The sequence below is a fragment of the Coenobita brevimanus genome, chromosome 63 (assembly GCF_032717465.1).
Source record: "Coenobita brevimanus isolate Jiangsu-jjx chromosome 63, ASM3271746v2, whole genome shotgun sequence".
Lineage (NCBI taxonomy): Eukaryota > Metazoa > Arthropoda > Malacostraca > Decapoda > Coenobitidae > Coenobita > Coenobita brevimanus.
Genome location: NC_137016.1, coordinates 41499371 through 41517247, shown reverse-complemented (window position 1 = coordinate 41517247; position 17877 = coordinate 41499371). Strand labels below are relative to the sequence as shown.

Genomic DNA, 17877 nt, shown 5'->3' with positions numbered 1-17877 from the left:
TCTCTCTCTCTCTCTCTCTCTCTCTCTCTCTCTCTCTCTCACTTTTATCACACCATCGATTCCGGACACAGGCTTCAGACATTCAACAACTTCACGCATACATAAGCTCCAACTCGATCTATCCATCTATCTACCTACCTACCTGTGTATATCTATTTACAGTTTGACACACCATCTGTTACTCCGTCAATTGCCTAATGTCGACGAACTCCATTCATCCATCAGTCAAACAATTTTCTATTTTATCTATCTACATGTCTATCTATCAATGTCTTCATCTACTGCCTGACACAGCACCCATTCATCCATCAACTTCCTAACCTCGAATATATCCATCCAACTATCCATCCACTTATCCATCTATCCATCCATCTATCCATCCTTCTATCCAACCATTCATCCATCCATTCATCCGTCCATCTATCCATCCATCCAACCATTAGTCAGTCAGTTTTCAATATATCTATCTCTCAATCGATTAATCAAGTTTTCTCCCTACCAAATCAATCATTCAGTCTACTAATCCACCATATCCACATCTACCAACCTCTCCCCCCCCCCTCTCTCTCTCTCTCCACACACACACACACACACACACACACACACACACACACACAAACTCCATTCCTACGCCTACTCAATACACATCTAATATGCACTGACTGATCTGTGTGTGTTTGTCTGGCATGTACGGCTTTGAATGTGTGTCTGTTGTCATGTTTACCTGTCTGTCTGTCGATACGTCTGCCTGTCTGTCTGTTTATGTCTGTTTGTCGATACGTCTGTCTGTCTGTCTATATGTCTGTCTATCCAGTCTGAAAGTACTTCTATAACTTTGTGCTCGTCTTGTGCCTCTGTTTCTTGTCTGCATGTATGTATGTATGTATGTAAGCATATGTATGTACAAGTATGTATGTCTATGAATGTATGTGTGTATGTATGTATGTGTGTATGTATGTATGTGTATGTATGTATGTATGTGTGTGTATGTATGTATGTGTGTATGTACGTATGTATGTATGTATGTATGTAAATGTACCTTCCTCTTTTGTCTCTCCTATCTCTGAATTTGGGGGGGGGGACTAATCAGGCAGAGCGATTTCAAAAAAGGATCGTTTTTTAAAGGAATTCTGATGGGAAGAAGTTGTGCAATATGGCAGTGTGACAATCAACCCATGTGCTTTACCAACTGGACATCAATAAGGCAATAAAGCACACACCGACCCTCGCGAACGGTAGTAAGGATTAAACATTGATAAAGGCGACATTTCCAGTTAATGTCTGCACCGAACTGGTATTTTCTGGTAACGCTGCACTGTATTGCCCAATAAAACAGTCTGGCAATGTTAAAAATAAATAAAAAAATAAATACTACCACTATCACTACTACTACTCCTACGATACTACTACTACTACTACCACCACTACTACTACTACTACTACCACCACCACTACTACTACTACTACTACCACCACCACTACTACTACTACTACTACCACCACCACTACTACTACTACTACTACCACCACCACTACTACTACTACTACTAATCATCATCATCATCATCATCATCATCATCATCATCATCATCATCATCATCATCATCATCATCATCATCATCATCATCATCACTGAAATGACTGTAGGTATTTTAGCGGATAGCCAAAGAAGCGATGGCTTAGCCCTCTCAATCAAAGAGAGCCTTCATACACTGGAATAAAATAGCTTGGAAGTATCGAAAAAAATAGGAGAAAATCGGCACAAAAGAGAGAAAGGTTACTGGTGACTATTCCTGAAACTTTTAATGTGAAATACTCTTCCTAAGCAAAGTTAAATGATCGGTTTGTAAGATGAAGAATACATATCATTACATTAACGGGGGATTGTGCAGTGAAACAGGGGTGGTTATTACCGTAGAGTTATACACGGACCCTCTGTGTAGTGAAACATCGGGGTGTCATTACCGTAGAGTTTTATCGGTAACTACGTGGCGACGAAGAATTTACAAGGCTTGCTTAGTGAGACACACACACACACACACACACACACACACACACACACACACACGAACCAACCTTATGCAAATATATGTTAAGACCCAAACTAATGCTTCACTAACCATCGACCAATCAATAACCACACCCAACACCCACACACAGTCACAACACACCTTCATCCATCCATCATCCACCACCCACACCAACATTTACTAAGAGAGGTCAAGCACTTTAATTCCAACCACACACCCCACTCTATCTACGATTTCAGACCTTCACTTCAACTCCCACTCACACGCCCTCACCCCCAGGCCTAATAAAAACAATACCACATCTATTGATTCACAGCTCTTACTCATCACCCATCCACACTACTATACCCACACCTACTACCTACCCACATTTCTACCCATCCACACCCACACTTACTCCTATCCACCCACATCCACACTCACACCCACCCTTCCTCTCACCCACACACACAAACCCACCCACCCACTACCACACAAACCCACACCCCCTCCCCCTTAACATCCCCACCATTTACTCCTACCCACCCACACCCACACCTCCTCTCACTCCCACACCCACAACCCAAATACTATCAGCTCCCCTCACCCATACACTCACTCACCTACCCTCACCCACACACTCACCCACCTACCCTGGCCCACACCCTCACCCCCACCACCCCCACACGACCTTACGTAAGCATACAAGATGAGGCAAATGAGCGAGTGATTCACCAAGCATCGATTCCTCTGTCACCACCACAACAATTGGCTGCTGAGTGAATAATTGAGCACCAGTTATTAAGCCTTCCTCTTTGCTTCACTGGGGCTTACCAATTACTGAGGATTGGAATGGTTAGATTGAGACCTTAGGGGGAGGCGATTAATTTACCTACCTTTATCTTATTTATTTATTTATATATTTCTTCTATAGAGGACTGAAAGAGGGTAGACTGGGATCTTGGGGGATGCGATTAAGTTACCTACCTTTATCTTATTTATTTATTTATTTATTTATTTATTCTACAGAGGATTGAAAGAGGGAAGACTGAGTTCTTGGGGGGTGCGACTGAGTTACCTATTCATCTTTATTTATCTATGTATTTTTATTATGGGTGATTTTATTTTTTGAGGAACGGTATGGTGACCAAAGGCAAAGGGATTAATACAGGTCACATCAAAATCAACAGAAATGGGACGAGATTCAGGGTGACTGGAATGGATAGTTTTTTGTTATTGGGGGGGGAAGGAGATTTTTCGAGGAACTCTTATGACAACTGAATGGGATTTTCTTGGAAGTGAAATAGGTTACACTGGGGAAAAAAAAAAAAAAAAGGCTTGTGGAGAGACAGGGATTTTTGTGGGGAATCGGATTTTCTGGGAATTACATGGGGACGAGATAGGGATTTCTTGTTGTCTTAAATTGGTGACACTAAAGTAATTCTCTCTCTCTCTCTCTCTCTCTCTCAAATGTCAAGGGTGTCTACTGTTACACAACCTTCAGCTATGACTACAAAGGTGAACTACTCACAGCACCCAAACAACACTATGGCACTATGTAATTTCCACAGCACTTCTTCGTGACTAGCAAACATATTCTAGTATTAGTCTATCGCGACAGCTCAGCATTCAAAACGGAGAGATGGTAATTTTAGGCCAGGTCAGAGTAAAAAGGGAATATTAGCAGAAAGACAAACACATACACATACACATACACACACACACAAACACACACACATACATACATACACACACAGACACACATATATACATACACACACAGACACACATACATGAACACACACACACACACACACACACACACATACATACAAACATACATACATAAACGCGCACACACACACACACACACACACACACACACACACACACACACACACACACACATCGATTAGCACTCCATTAATTAGGCTATTAGCGAGTACGGTAGTAAAAAAATATATATATCATTTTCGTTTTGCTTTCCATTAAGAAAGTGGACAAGGACGTTTGGCGCACTAAAATAATCTATCTATTTATCTATCTATCTATCTATTACTATCTATCTATCTATTGCCAGACGCCTCAATCCCGTAATGGGTGGCCACAAACAAATCGCCTCCATGTCGCGAATATACGAAAAAGGGAGAACGACATGGGTTAAATTATAAAAAAATGCCAAAATATGAGAAATGACAAGGCTATGATATAATTTAAAGTACCATATACTGAAGGAAGACTCATAGATGAAAAAAAAAATAGTGCTTAAAACAAAAATCAGAATAAAAAAAATCAGTAAAAAAAAACAAATAAAAAAATTAGTGCTTAAAATAAAAATCCGAATAAAAAAAAGTTTAAGAAAAAATCCGAATATGAAAAATTAGTGCTTTAAAAAATCCGAAAAAATATTAGCGCTAAAAAAAATCCGAATGAAAAGAGCTTTAAAAAACAAAAAATTATATTTGTTCTTTCAAAAATCCGAATGAAAAAATACTAGTGCTTAAAAAATCCAATGAAAAAAACTGCTAAAACAAAAAATCTTAATAAAAAAAATAACGTAGTACTTTCAAAAATCCAAATGAAAAAAAATATCAGTGCTTAAAAACAAAAATCCAAATTTAAAAAAAATGCTAAAAACAAGAAACGGAGCGAAAATGAAATACCAAAATGTGAAAAAATTATTTTGGCGGTAAATTCTACACCTTTTTGGAAAATCCCGGATACACGAAATACACCAAATGTCAATCTACACACCCCAGTCCACCCCTATCTGAACACTTACAAAACAACTCTTTACGTAACACTTTTTATTTTCCGATTCATTCCTTACGTATCTGTTTTTAAGTCTGACTTCTTCATGATCGTTCGTTGCTTATCTCTCTCTCTCTTTTTTTTTTTTTTTTTTTTTTTTTTTTCAGAAGCTTATATACCATTTGTGGCTTTAACTTCATGTTTTCGAAAGTTAAAAAAATCATTACCGGTATGTATTTCTCTCTCTCTCTCTCTCTCTCTCTCTCTCTCTCTCTCTCTCTCTCTCTCCATAATACAGTTAGCAATTACAACACACACACACACACACACACACACACACACACACACACACACACACACACACCTCCATTACAAGTTACGAATAAGAACACGAAACACACACACACACACACACACCTATTACAAGTTACGAATAAGAACACGACTCTCACGAAATCTTTATCGTTTCCTGTGCAACAACAACAACAACAACAACAACAACAACACAGGTACGAGGCGGAGGTGTACTGTATACTGGAGTGTGGTGATTTAAACGTGACCTTTTGAAGTTTACCTGACTACACTTCCTCACCTTTACTCAGTCTCTGTCTGTCTGTCTCTCTCTCTCTCTCACTCTCTCTCTCTCTCTCTCTCTCTCACACACACACACACACACACACACACACACACACACACACACACACACACACACACACACACACCTGTCCCTCTCTCACATGTACTCTCATCTTTTCCAGTTCTTTCTCTAACATTTACTGACTCACTTCCACCCCCCCTCTCTCCCTCTCTCTCTCTCTAAAATTACCAGACACTAATGTCAGCTTAACAATAACAAAACAACAACAACAATAATAATAATAATAATAATAGCAATAATAATAATAATACCGTAGACAACAACAAAACAACTACCACTAACACTATCACACTCCACAACTACCAAAGCGACAACAACAACAACTACTACTACTACTACTACCATCACTACCACTATGACAAGCACAATAAAAACACAACTACCACTATCACCATCAAACTCAATACACAGAAACCAATCACTCACGCAGTTTCGCCTGAATCAACCACAACTACCACAATCACAACCACAAACATCACTAACAAACTGAACACACAAAATCAGTTAACTTTATAATCAATCATGACATAAAACAACCACAACTACCACCATCACTACTACCACAATCACAACCACGACCATACAACCACAGTATTTAATCATGTTCTACAATCATCACAACCACCACTACCACTACAACCACCACCACTACCACTACAACCACCACCACAACCCCAATTACCACCACCACCACCACCACCACCACCACCACAAAAAAATCAATACCCAAACCCATCCCTCCTACTCAATCACTTCCTCTATTCAGCCTACCCTACTCATTACCAATATCCAACATTACCCCGTTCCTGAGACTGTATTAGTCAATTTGCTTTCATTTGACGGGACTGGCCCACACACATACCTTGAGTACTATGCCGTGAAATTCGAAAAGCGATAATCATGCGGTAGGAACGAGTCTCCTTGGTTACTATACTCCTTTTACTCTAACTTGGCCTAAACTTGCCATCTCTCCATCTTGAATGTTGAGGTGTAACAATGGATGGACATTAGAATACGATGCTAGTCACGAAGAAGTGCTATGGAAAGGATGTAGGGCTATATTGTTGTCTTTTTCTGCCACTGAGCTACGTGAAATAAGCTGAAATGGGACGAGAAATAGAATACGATGCTAGTCACGAAGAAGTGCTATGGAAAGATATACGGTCACGGTGTTGTCTTTTTCTGCCACTGAGTCACGTGAAATAAGCTGCAAAAGGACGAAAATCTGGGCCAAATTAAGGTAAAATGAGCATAGTAGTTAAATCGACCCTCCAATCTGACTACACCTGGCCATTACCTGAGCTAAAATGGGGTTACGCATGTTTGTCAAGTGAAAATAAATAGACTGTTGAAAAGTATACCCAATTAGGTCATGAGTATACCATCCGTCATATCAGGGCATACGCGGAACAGGTAGGTTGTGGATCCAGGTTATTAGCGGGTATATCATCATCATCATCATCACCATCATCATCATCATCACAAGCATCATTATTCACATTGTCGTCATGGTGTGTGTGTGTGTGTGTGTGTGTGTGTGTGTGTGTGTGTGTGTGTGTGTGTGTGTGTGTGTGTGTGTGTGTGTGTGTGTGTGTGTGTGTGTGTGTGTGTGTGTGTGGACTACATTCTGCCATGCTTCGCGATGCACACACAGGCCTCTCTTCCAGTTAATGTCACGTTTTTATAATGTCCTTCGTGGATCGGAAATCCATACGTACACAAACTTAACACACTTACACAATTTTACACACGTACACACAAACTAACACACTTACACACAAGCTTAGACATTTACGTACACACAAACTTACACACAAGCTTAGACATTTACGTACACACAAACTTACACACAAAGCTTAGACATTTACGTACACACACACACACACACAAACTTGAACACTTCTACACTTCTACTGACACACTGTTTTCCTTGTCCCCTGTTTCGTGCCCTTGTTTTCCCTGTTTCGTGCCCTTGTTTTCCCTGTTTCGTGCCCTTGTTTTCCCTGTTTCGTGCCCTTGTTTTCCCTGTTTCGTGCCCTTGTTTTCCCTCTTTCGTGCCCTTGTTTTCCTTCTTTCGTGCCCTTGTTTCCCCTCTTTCGTGCCCTTGTTTCCCCTCTTTCGTGCCCTTGTTTCCCCTCTTTCGTGCCCTTGTTTCCCCTCTTTCGTGCCCTTGTTTTCCCTCTTTCGTGCCCTTGTTTTCCCTCTTTCGTGCCCTTGTTTTCCCTCTTTCGTGCCCTTGTTTTCCCTCTTTCGTGCCCTTGTTTTCCCTCTTTCGTGCCCTTGTTTTCCCTCTTTCGTGCCCTTGTTTCCCCTCTTTCGTGTCCCCCGTTTCCCTTGTCCCACTTTTTCGTGCCCCATGTTCGTGCAGGCGTGTTAATATCGACGGGCCTCTTTGCACGGTGTCCCTTATTGATGTTGCAGCCTGTTGCATAAATTGATCCCATCTCCAACCTCTCTCTCTCTCTCTCTCTCTGTGCTTCTCTCCCTTTGCCTCCCTTTACTGGATACTGGTGGTTCTTTGTTACCCTTTGCTCTCTCTCTCTCTCTCTCTCTCTCTCACACACACACACACACACACACACACACACACACACACAGTACACACTTGTATCGATGTCCATTTGTGCTCGTGTTTTATTCAATTAAAACACACACAATACATAATAAAGCTTTCAACAATACGCAAAGGTAGCACCAAATCGTTAAAAGGGTACACACACACACACACACACACACACACACACACACACACACTCTCTCTCTCTCTCCTTAATGTAATTGGAGAGAGAGAGAGAGAGAGAGAGAGAGAGAGTGTGTGTGTGTGTGTGTGTGTGTATATACCATCAGTGTTGCAACAATCATATTGATCATGGCAACCCTTGAGTTATGTATCCTGTCTTGTTGCTAAATCCCACTTTGCAACCTACCCCGATGGCACTCTATAGCTGAATAAAGTCGGCTGGTAGTAGTAGTAGTAGTAGTAGTAGTAGTAGTAGTAGTAGAAGGAGGAGGAGGAGGAGGAGGAGGAGGAGGAGGAGGACGGTACGAGTTGTAGTTGCAGAAGTAGTAGTAACAGTGGTAGTAGTAGCAATGGTAGTGGTAGTAGGAGTAGGTGTACTAGGAGTAAGAGCAGGAGTAGTAATAGTAGGGAAATATAAAAATCCGTCGTCGTATTGAAGGGGCTAATAGTTCTCCCCTCCCATTCATATTAGTGGAAAATGGGGTTAAGATGTATTATGTATTTTATTCTATTATTATTACTATTATTATTATTATTATTATTATTATTATTATTATCCTATTCTATTTCCCGATTATCTTATTTTCCTCATCTAAAGACTAGATGAAAAAGTTTTAATTTTTTCAAGAGACTGACTTCGCTTGGCTCTGAGAAATCCCCGCCATCTAAGAGGTTATGACTCAAGAAACTGACGAAGAACTAAGATGACCTAAACTCTCTTGAAACAGCCTCCAAATCAACCAAAATCCAGTAATCAGAGCTCTTTGGGTACTAAGATGGTAAGGAGGGTAAACACTGATACCTGAGTGGCGAGTGTAGTGTTTGCATCTTGCTCATTACCTGCGTTTCATCTCCCTCGTTACCTGCGTTAATGAGGCCAGGTTAATGAGGCCGTACAGGTAACAAGGGCCGGCATTCTAGTCCGCTGAGGAAGCTCCCTAACATCTTCTCCTTAGTGCCTGATTTTGTTTATTACACCTTACTGTCCTGTTCTGCGTTTCAAAAAATCCCTCCAATCTCGCCCCACTCTGCATTATTAACGTACAAAAGGATATTAACCAGCTATATCCAAAAATAAATCGCTGTGAAGGAGGTGTTACGGAGCATCCTTAATTGATGGAAATACGGGCCAAAGACACTTCGATAATTAGCTGACACGTGCTAATGACTCTTAAGAATCTCACAAGAGGTGATTAGTGGGACAGGAAGAATGGGTAATTTCTTCATATTAGGTCACCTGGCAAAGAAATACCTGTATCTGCCTACCTGCCTGCCTGCCTACCTACCTGCCTACTTACATGCCTATTTATCTGCCTGCCTAGCTACCTACCAACCCACCTGCATTTCTACCTACCTATCTGTCTACCTACCTACCCACATGCCTGCCTGTCCACCTACCTACCTGTCTGCCTGTCTACCTACCTACATATCCACCTGCCTGCCTGTCTACCTACCTACCTACCTACCCACCTGCCTGCCTGTCTACCTACCTACCTGCCCTTCTTCTCTTTGCTTTCTGAAACATAAATAGCAAGAAATCAAACATGTTAAATCACTCCCCACGGCCACTTCTGCTTAGGAAGTCAATACACGCCATTATCATTTCCCTCGGGTTTTCCTTCACTTCCTCCTCACCTTCATCTCTCTTCCTGATCACTCCACCTTATCATTTCTCCACGTCCTCTTCCTCATTTCTCCATCTCTCCGCTTTGTCCCTCCTTCCTTCTCTCCATCATTTCTCCACGTTCTCTCTCTCCTTCTCCTCCTGTCACTCTCCTTCTTCCTCATTTTTTTCCTCTCTCGCTTTCATCTCCCCCTCCCCCCCTCATCTCGCTGGTTTCTTTATAATTCATCGTTTCACTCATTTCTGTTTTCATTTCCTTGCTTTATCTCCTTCATTTCTCTGCTTTCTCTCCTTCAAATTATCTCCTCACTTCTCTGCTTCATCTCTCTAAATTTTCCTCCTTCATCTCTCTTCCTCATTTCCCTCCTCCATCTCTTCCTCATTTCCTGCCCTCTTCTCTTCATTTCCCTCTTTCATCCCTTACTTCCCTACTTCATCCCTTCCTCATCTCCCTCCTTCATCTCTTCCTCATTTTCCTACATCTCTTCTTCATTTCCCTCTTCATCTCTTCCTCATTGCCTTCCCTCATCTCTTCCTCATTTCTTTCCTCCACCTCTCTTCCTCATTTCCTTCCATCTCACTTCCTCATTTCCTTCCTTCATCTCCTCCTCATTACCCTCCTTCATCTTTTCCTCATTTCCTTTCATCATTTCCTCATCTCCCTCCTTCATCTCTTCCTCATTTCCTTTCATCACTTCCTCATCGCCCTCCTTCATCTCTTCCTCATTTCCCTCCATCTCACTTCCTCATTTCCCTCCATCTCCCTCTCAATTTCTCCTTCATCTTTTCCTCATCTCCCTCCTTTATCTCTCCCTCATCTCCCTCCTTCATCCCTCCCTCATCTCCCTCCTTCATCTCTTCCTCATTACCCTCCTTCATCTCTTCCTCATTACCCTCCTTCATCTCTTCCTCATTTCCTTTCATCACTTCCTCATCTTCCTCCTTCATCTCTTCCTCATTTCCTTCCATCACTTCCTCATTACCCTCCTTCATCTCTTCCTCATTTCCTTCCATCACTTCCTCATCTCCCTCCTTCATCTCTTCCTCATCTCTTCCTCATCTCCCTCCTTCATCTCTTCCTCATTTCCCTCCATCTCACTTCCTCACTTCCCTTCATCTCTTCCTCATTACCCTCCTTCATCTCTTCCTCATTTCCCTCCTTCATCTCTTCCTCATTTCCCACCATCTCTTCCTCCTCCTCCTCCTTCATCTTTTCATTACCCTCCTTCATCTCTTCCTCATTTCCTTCAACTCCCCCTTTCATTTCCCTCCACCAGCACATGACGTCATCCGCCTTGCTCTCTGAAGAATCTGGTCAGTCGTGCATAATATAAGACTGAGGAAGTGAGACGGCAGACGAGTGACCTTTGACAGTGCAACACAGGAAATAAAGTGAGAGAGAGAGAGAGAGAGAGAGAGAGAGAGAGACGTGATATTAAACAAACTACTTTACCACAAAACTACAAAAAATATCACTCACCCAATCAACAACTCTCTCTCTCTCTCTCTCTCTCAAATTTTGTCATTTATTACTGTCATTACAATTTATTATTATTATTATTATTATTATCATCATCATCATTATTAAGGAGAAAAAGAATACTAGAAAAAGAGAAAGAGAAACAAAGAGAAGAGAAAACGAAAGAAAATACAATGAGAAAACAAGAGAAAAGAAAACGGAGACACTACTACAGCGGGGACTAAAGTAACTGTAAAGGTCCACTATACACTCTCCCTCTCCCCACCCCCTCTCGCTCCCCTTCCCCTCCCCTCCCCCTTCCTCAACCACCCCCGCTCCCCTCCCCCGTCCTCTCCCCCTTAAAATCATTGGGCGGTCAATGGGCATGGTCGCTGGTTCGATCCTGGACTGTGATCTATGGAACTACACGCTGTTGGGTTTGTAGTGAATAATGGGGTGGGGGGTGAAGGGGGGTGATAGATAGATACATAGATAGAAAGACTGACAGACAAACAGATAGACAGACAGTTAGATAGATAAATAGGCAAGTAGGTAGGTAGACTGATAGACAGATAGATACATAGAGAGAGAGAGAGAGAGAGAGAGAGAGAGAGAGAGCGAGAGAGCGAAGTAAGCAGGTAGGTAAGAGACAGACAGGCAGACAGACAGAGACAGACATAAATGCAGAGAAAAAGATATGAAAGAGGAAGAAAGAGAAAGAAAAAATTAAAAGACGATGAATGAATAATGTGCGTGTGTGTGAGTGAGGGTGTATGGAGAGGGAATGAATTAGTGTATAATGGATGGGGAGGTACAAAGGTGAGGGAGGGGGACGGGGGAGAGATGGGGAGGGGAAGAGGGAGACTGAGAAATGGGTCATGGGAATGGAGGCACTAGGTGAAGAAAGGGGAGAAGGAGGAGGAGGAGGAGGAGGAGGAGGAGGAGGAGAAGGAGGAGGGGGAGGAGGAGGAGGAGGAGGAGGGGGAGGAGGAGGAGGTAAAGAAACAGAAGAGCAGGGGAGGGGGCGAAAGGAAGAGTGAAGGAAAGGAAGGTTGAAGAGATGCAGGGTATTGAAGAAAAGGGGAAGGAAGGAAGGAAGAGGGGAAGGGAGGGGACGAGGGGGAAGGGAGGGGAGGGGAAGAGCGCCCAGTCATCGTTTTCTCATGCAGTATTTACAGTATGGCACCACTTCCCCCCCTAGCCCCCACCCCCTTCCCTTTCCTCCCCCTTTCCCTGATGCACTCAAACCTACTCTCTCTCTCTCTCTCTCTCTCTCTCTCTCTCTCTCTTCTTGACTATCTTCTTTTCCCCCTTCCTTCTCCTTACAAATCTTCCTTCCTTCCTTCCTTCTGAGAGAGAGAGAGGGGGGGGGGAGCGAGAACATGCGTGTCACATAATAAGTATAACAATCATACGAAAGAGGACATCTCGTAAAAAAAGTAATGGGAAAAATGCAATACATTATTACTACTACTACTACTACTACCACCATCACCACCACCACCACCACCACCACTACTACTACTACTACTACCATTAACCACCACACTCAACACGAGAGCAGTGACGTGAAAATCAGAAGTCTAAATTACTTGAATGTCAAAAAATTCAATCCAGCTTTCATCAGAGTTTCACGGGTCATTTAACCCTAACAATCTAGCATCACTCTCACTCAATTATCAACATCATCATCATCATCATCATCATCATCATCATCATCAAAATAAATAGACAATCATCACCACCATCTTAATAATCACCACCCTAAGTATCATCATCATCATCATCCAAGCCTATCTTAGCGCAGAGGGTAAAATATCATTGCCTTTGAAGTGCAGTGCCATCTGTTAGTACGTGTGTGTGTGTGTGTGTGTGTGTGTGTGTGTGTGTGTGTGTGTGTGTGTGTGTGTGTGTGTGTGTGTGTGTGTGTGTGTGTGTGTGTGTGTTTAATTATTTTATTGGAAGTAGTCACGCTCAGAACACGAACACTATAAAGAAACACTCTCTCTCTCTCTGAACACTATACCTACACACTTTCCACGCCCTCATGCCAGTCTACACATAGAAGTTTTCAACACACTCCTCCCTCTCCCCTTCACACACACATTGTACACACTCCCCCTCTCCACACACATACACACACACACACACACACACACACACACACACACACACACACACACACTCTCTCTCTCTCACTCTTTCCTTTCTCTCTCCACCCTCTACACACACACACACAAACACCTTCCACTCACTCTCCACCCTCTACACACAAACTCAGCTCCCCTCCCGTAACCAAACAACCTCTTCAACAAAACCCTCAGTAAAGAAACTAATGAAAATCTAGTCTATATACTGTACAATTAAAAGACTTTCTGATTGTTTCTCCCTACGATGCTCTAGCCATATTAAAAACTGCCTCAACTAACCGTAAGACAGAAACCGTAATCTAATTCTTGCTGCAGCCCAAGTACTGTGTTTTGCTACCTCCTCCGTCATCCTCCTTCGTTGTGTTCCTTTCCCTCATCCTGTAACTTCCTCTTCCCTAATCTTTCCCCTCCCCAATCTTCTAGTACCTGTCTTCCTTTACCTGTCTTCCTCCTCCCTCTTCTTCACCTTCCCTTATTTGCTTTTTCTCCTCCCCCTTCTTCATTAATTGTTCCTTCTCCTCCTTCCCTTTCTCGTTTATCTCCTCTTTCTTTATCTCTTTTCCTCTTCTTCCTTTAATTGTTCTCCTCCTCCCCCTCCTCCTTTGTCTTCCTCTTCCCCAGTCTCCCCAATCCCGAGTCTTACTCCTACTGGCTCCGAAACCTTGGCCTTATTCACGGGTTACCCTCATATTTAATTCACAAGCCATCCAACACACGGGTACAGTACTCACTCACTCCCCCTTAACCCTTCCCCTCACCTCCCCTCGTTCCCTACCCCTTCCCCTCATCCCCTACCCCTTCCCCTCATCTCCTACCTCCCCTCGTCCCCTACCCTTTCCCCTTACCTCCCCCTGTTACCACCCCGTCCCCACACCTCAGTCTCACTCGCTCCTTTCCGTCCCCTCACTTCTCTCCCTTATGAACCTTCTTTTCCCCCACTCATACCCTCTGTCCCATCCCCCTTTTCCCTCACTCCCCTCCTCCCCTCACCACCTCGTCCCCTTCCTTCCCCTCCCTCCCAGTCCCCATAATGTTCCCCCCCAAATCATACTTTTCCCTACATTTCACTTCCCCATTCTTCCCAAGCACTGCCACCCACACCCTTCCCCTCCCCAACCATATACACAAAACATACCCACCTCCCCACCCACTGCCCGCCCCACCCACGCCTATATTACTTAACCACCCACACAGCCTACCACTCCCACCCAATTCCTCCCAGCACTCCCACCCACACCATTCCTCCCAAACCATACACCCAATACTATTTCACATCCCCACCCACCCACCCACTGTCCTCCTCACTCATACTTATCTTTTTCAACCATACACCCTACAGTTTACCCTCCCCCCATTAATCTCTCCAGCCATCCCACCCACACCCTTTCTCCCCACCCATACACCTTATACACCCCCACCTCCCCACCCACACAATGCCATTCTCCAATCATCAATTATACCTCCCCCCACTACACTTTGTCCCCTACTTTATTCTACTTTACTCTCTCTCTCTCTCTCTCTCTCCTCACACCGACACCCTTCACCCTGATCACGAATTAAAGAAAAAACACATCAGTCCAGGTGTGTGTGTGTGTGTGTGTGTGTGTGTGTGTGTGTGTGTGTGAGATGAGGGCTTAAATATCACCTACGAACCTTGAACGTACCCAAGAACACTGGACACACACACACACACACACACACACACACACACACACACACACACACACACACACAACTAGCAAACCACTACTCTAAACACCACTATTCTTCGTTCACTGTCACTTTCCAAAGATTTTCGTCCTCTTGTAGCTTAGTTCCAGTGGTTCAGTGGTAGAATTAGACAATACCTGCGGCTCTCCATCCTTCCCATAGCACTTCTTCGAGAGACAATACTACGGCTCTCCATCCTTCCCATAGCACTTCTTCGTGACCAGCATCATATAACAGACATAATAGTTACACCTCAGCAATGAAGAGAAAGAGACGGCAATTTTAAGCCAAGAGAGACGGCAATTTTAAGCCAAGAGAGACGGCAATTTTAAGCCAAGAGAGACGGCAATTTTAAGCTGAGAGAGACGGCAATTTTAAGCTGAGAGAGACGGCAATTTTAAGCTGAGAGAGACGGCAATTTTAAGCTGAGAGAGACGGCAATTTTAAGCTAAGAGAGACTGCAATTTTAAGTCAAGAGAGACGGCAATTTTAAGCTAAAAGAGACGGCAATTTTAAGTCAAGAGAGACGGCAATTTTGAGCTAAAAGAGACGGCAATTTTAAGTCAAGAGAGACGGCAATTTTAAGCCCAGAGAGACGGCAATTTTAAGCCAAGTCGGAGTGAAAGGAGTACAGTAGTAGTGAAACTTTACCAACATTTGTCTCACACCTCTTCCTTTGCGATTTATGTTTGGACAAGGGTGGTTAGTTTCCTTTTGCATTTTATTTTTGCAGAGTCAGACGATTTTGGAAGGATTTATGTAATATAGAAGAGGGCAGGAAGGTGCAATAAACAAAATAAATCGCTTAGGAAACGGTGGCCCAGCATCACCAATCCATCTATTACCACCTGTCCTTGGCCTTTCTATCCCCCAGTTTCTATTCCTCAGCTTCTATCCCTTCTATCGTGCAAATCTATCAGGTCTATTTATCTCCCTCCCCAGACCTGCTCTACCCCGGCGAGAACACGACCATCACGGTGACCCAGCATCTCCACCGGCCCGTCTACTGCCACCTACCCCTCAGTTTCTACCCCTTCGACTCCCACGTGTGCGAGCTGCCCCTGGTCCTCGTTCCGCACTCCGCCGCCCACGCCCGCATCCTCACCGGCACCAACAGCATCATCTTCACCGGGATTTCTCAGCTTAATGACTTCACTGTTGAGGGGTTTGAGCTGAAGGGTAATAATGTGAGGGTAGGTGATTGGGAGGTTCTGTTTTGTTTTGCTGTGTGTGTGTGTGTGTGTGTGTGTGTGTGTGTGTGTGTGTGTGTGTGTGTGTGTGTGTGTGTGTGTGTGTGTGTGTGAGATGCAACCAAAGCCAATTAAATTACGCTCTTAAAATATATTTTTGTTTACGCAGCTGGGCGGGCAAACTCACAGATGGGTGGTGGTGAAATTCGGCCTCCCTGATATGAGTAAATCGCTAAGAGAAATGCGTGACGAAGCCTCCTGTATCACTGAGAATTCGGTCTTAAACACGGCTTTCCTTTTCTCCTTCGACAGCTGGGCGGGCGGACTCACAGTGGGGTGGTGGTGCAGGTGCAGCTGGTGAGACGTTCGGCCTTCCTGATGTTGGCTGTCTTCCTGCCTTCCTTCCTCCTCCTCAGCATCAGCACCGGGTCTCTCTGGGTAGCACACACGGCACCAGCTCGCCTAGTGCTGAGTTGTGGGGTAGTAGCAGCGTTCTTACTCCTCTGGCTGCTGACTTCCCTGACAAGCCCCAGTTCTAGTAGCGTTAAGGCCGTGGACGCCTGGTTATGCTTCTGTACCATGCATTCCCTCTTGCACGCCGTCCTGCACGTGCTCCTGGAGGTGTTTTCGCAGGAGGGGGGCGTGCAGCAGCTCTTCTCACGTACTCTGTCCCGTGCACCTTCCCGTACACGTGAGGTCAAGCCCATGCAGGACACGACCAGCATCTACGGGAGTCTGATGATGCGGGTACCGGAAATGGAAGACAGCCGTGCGTGGACTGTTAACTACTGGATCACCTTAATTGCACGTATCGTCTCGCCCATTCTCGTGCTCGTGTTCAATCTGGCGTACTGGCCGTTCGTGTTCTACTTCAGCAATAACCCACTCCCTTAGCAACCTTGGCACGAAAGTTTTATACCTGTACACATCACGTCATTATACATCCTAAATCTCGCCATACGTCTATCTCGTCATCCATCACTGCACCATACGCATCCCTTCCTAGCTCCTTAACACCGTATCATAAGCGAATTACCCTTCAAAAATTAGGGGGTATGCACTCCACTTTACGAGTTAAGATTTAAGTATACGACCTATGTCCTTACTAATCCGTCCTCAAAAAATAATAAAAATAATAATAATAAATAGATAAATCACAAACTCCCCATCCACATCTATAGTACAACGAGCGTAACTTAGAAAGAAAAAAAACACACAGGGTGATATATGTGCACGTTTATCATACACGTGTTTTATAAGAGTTAAGTACGTGTTTTATAATAGTACGTGTTTTATCACGATCAGGTACGTGTTTTACAATGATCAAGTACGTGTTTTAAAATGATCAGGTACGTGTTTTATGATAATTAAGAACGTGTTTAATAATTATGAAGTACGTGTTTTATAATTATCAAGTACGTGTTTTATCATTATCAAGTACGTGTTTTATAATTATGAAGTACGTGTTTTATCATTATCAAATACGTGTTTTATAATAGTTATGTACGTGTTTTACAATACTGTAGTTAAGTACGTGTTTTATAATTACGTGTTTTGTTAGTGCAATATCGTGTGCTTAGTCGTAG

The 17877-nt window shown here is 43.4% G+C and overlaps 1 protein-coding gene across 1 annotated transcript in view; it reads left to right on the top strand.

Moving 5' to 3' along the window:
• Positions 1-17185, top strand: part of LOC145404447 (uncharacterized) — a 37806-nt gene extending 20621 nt beyond the window's left edge. Inside the window, exons 5-6 of the mRNA XM_080275964.1 lie at positions 16044-16294; positions 16604-17185. Of these exons, the coding sequence (XP_080132090.1) occupies positions 16044-16294; positions 16604-17185 (833 nt within the window). The remainder of the gene's footprint in view (positions 1-16043; positions 16295-16603) is intronic.
• The last annotated feature ends 692 nt before the right edge of the window (positions 17186-17877 follow it).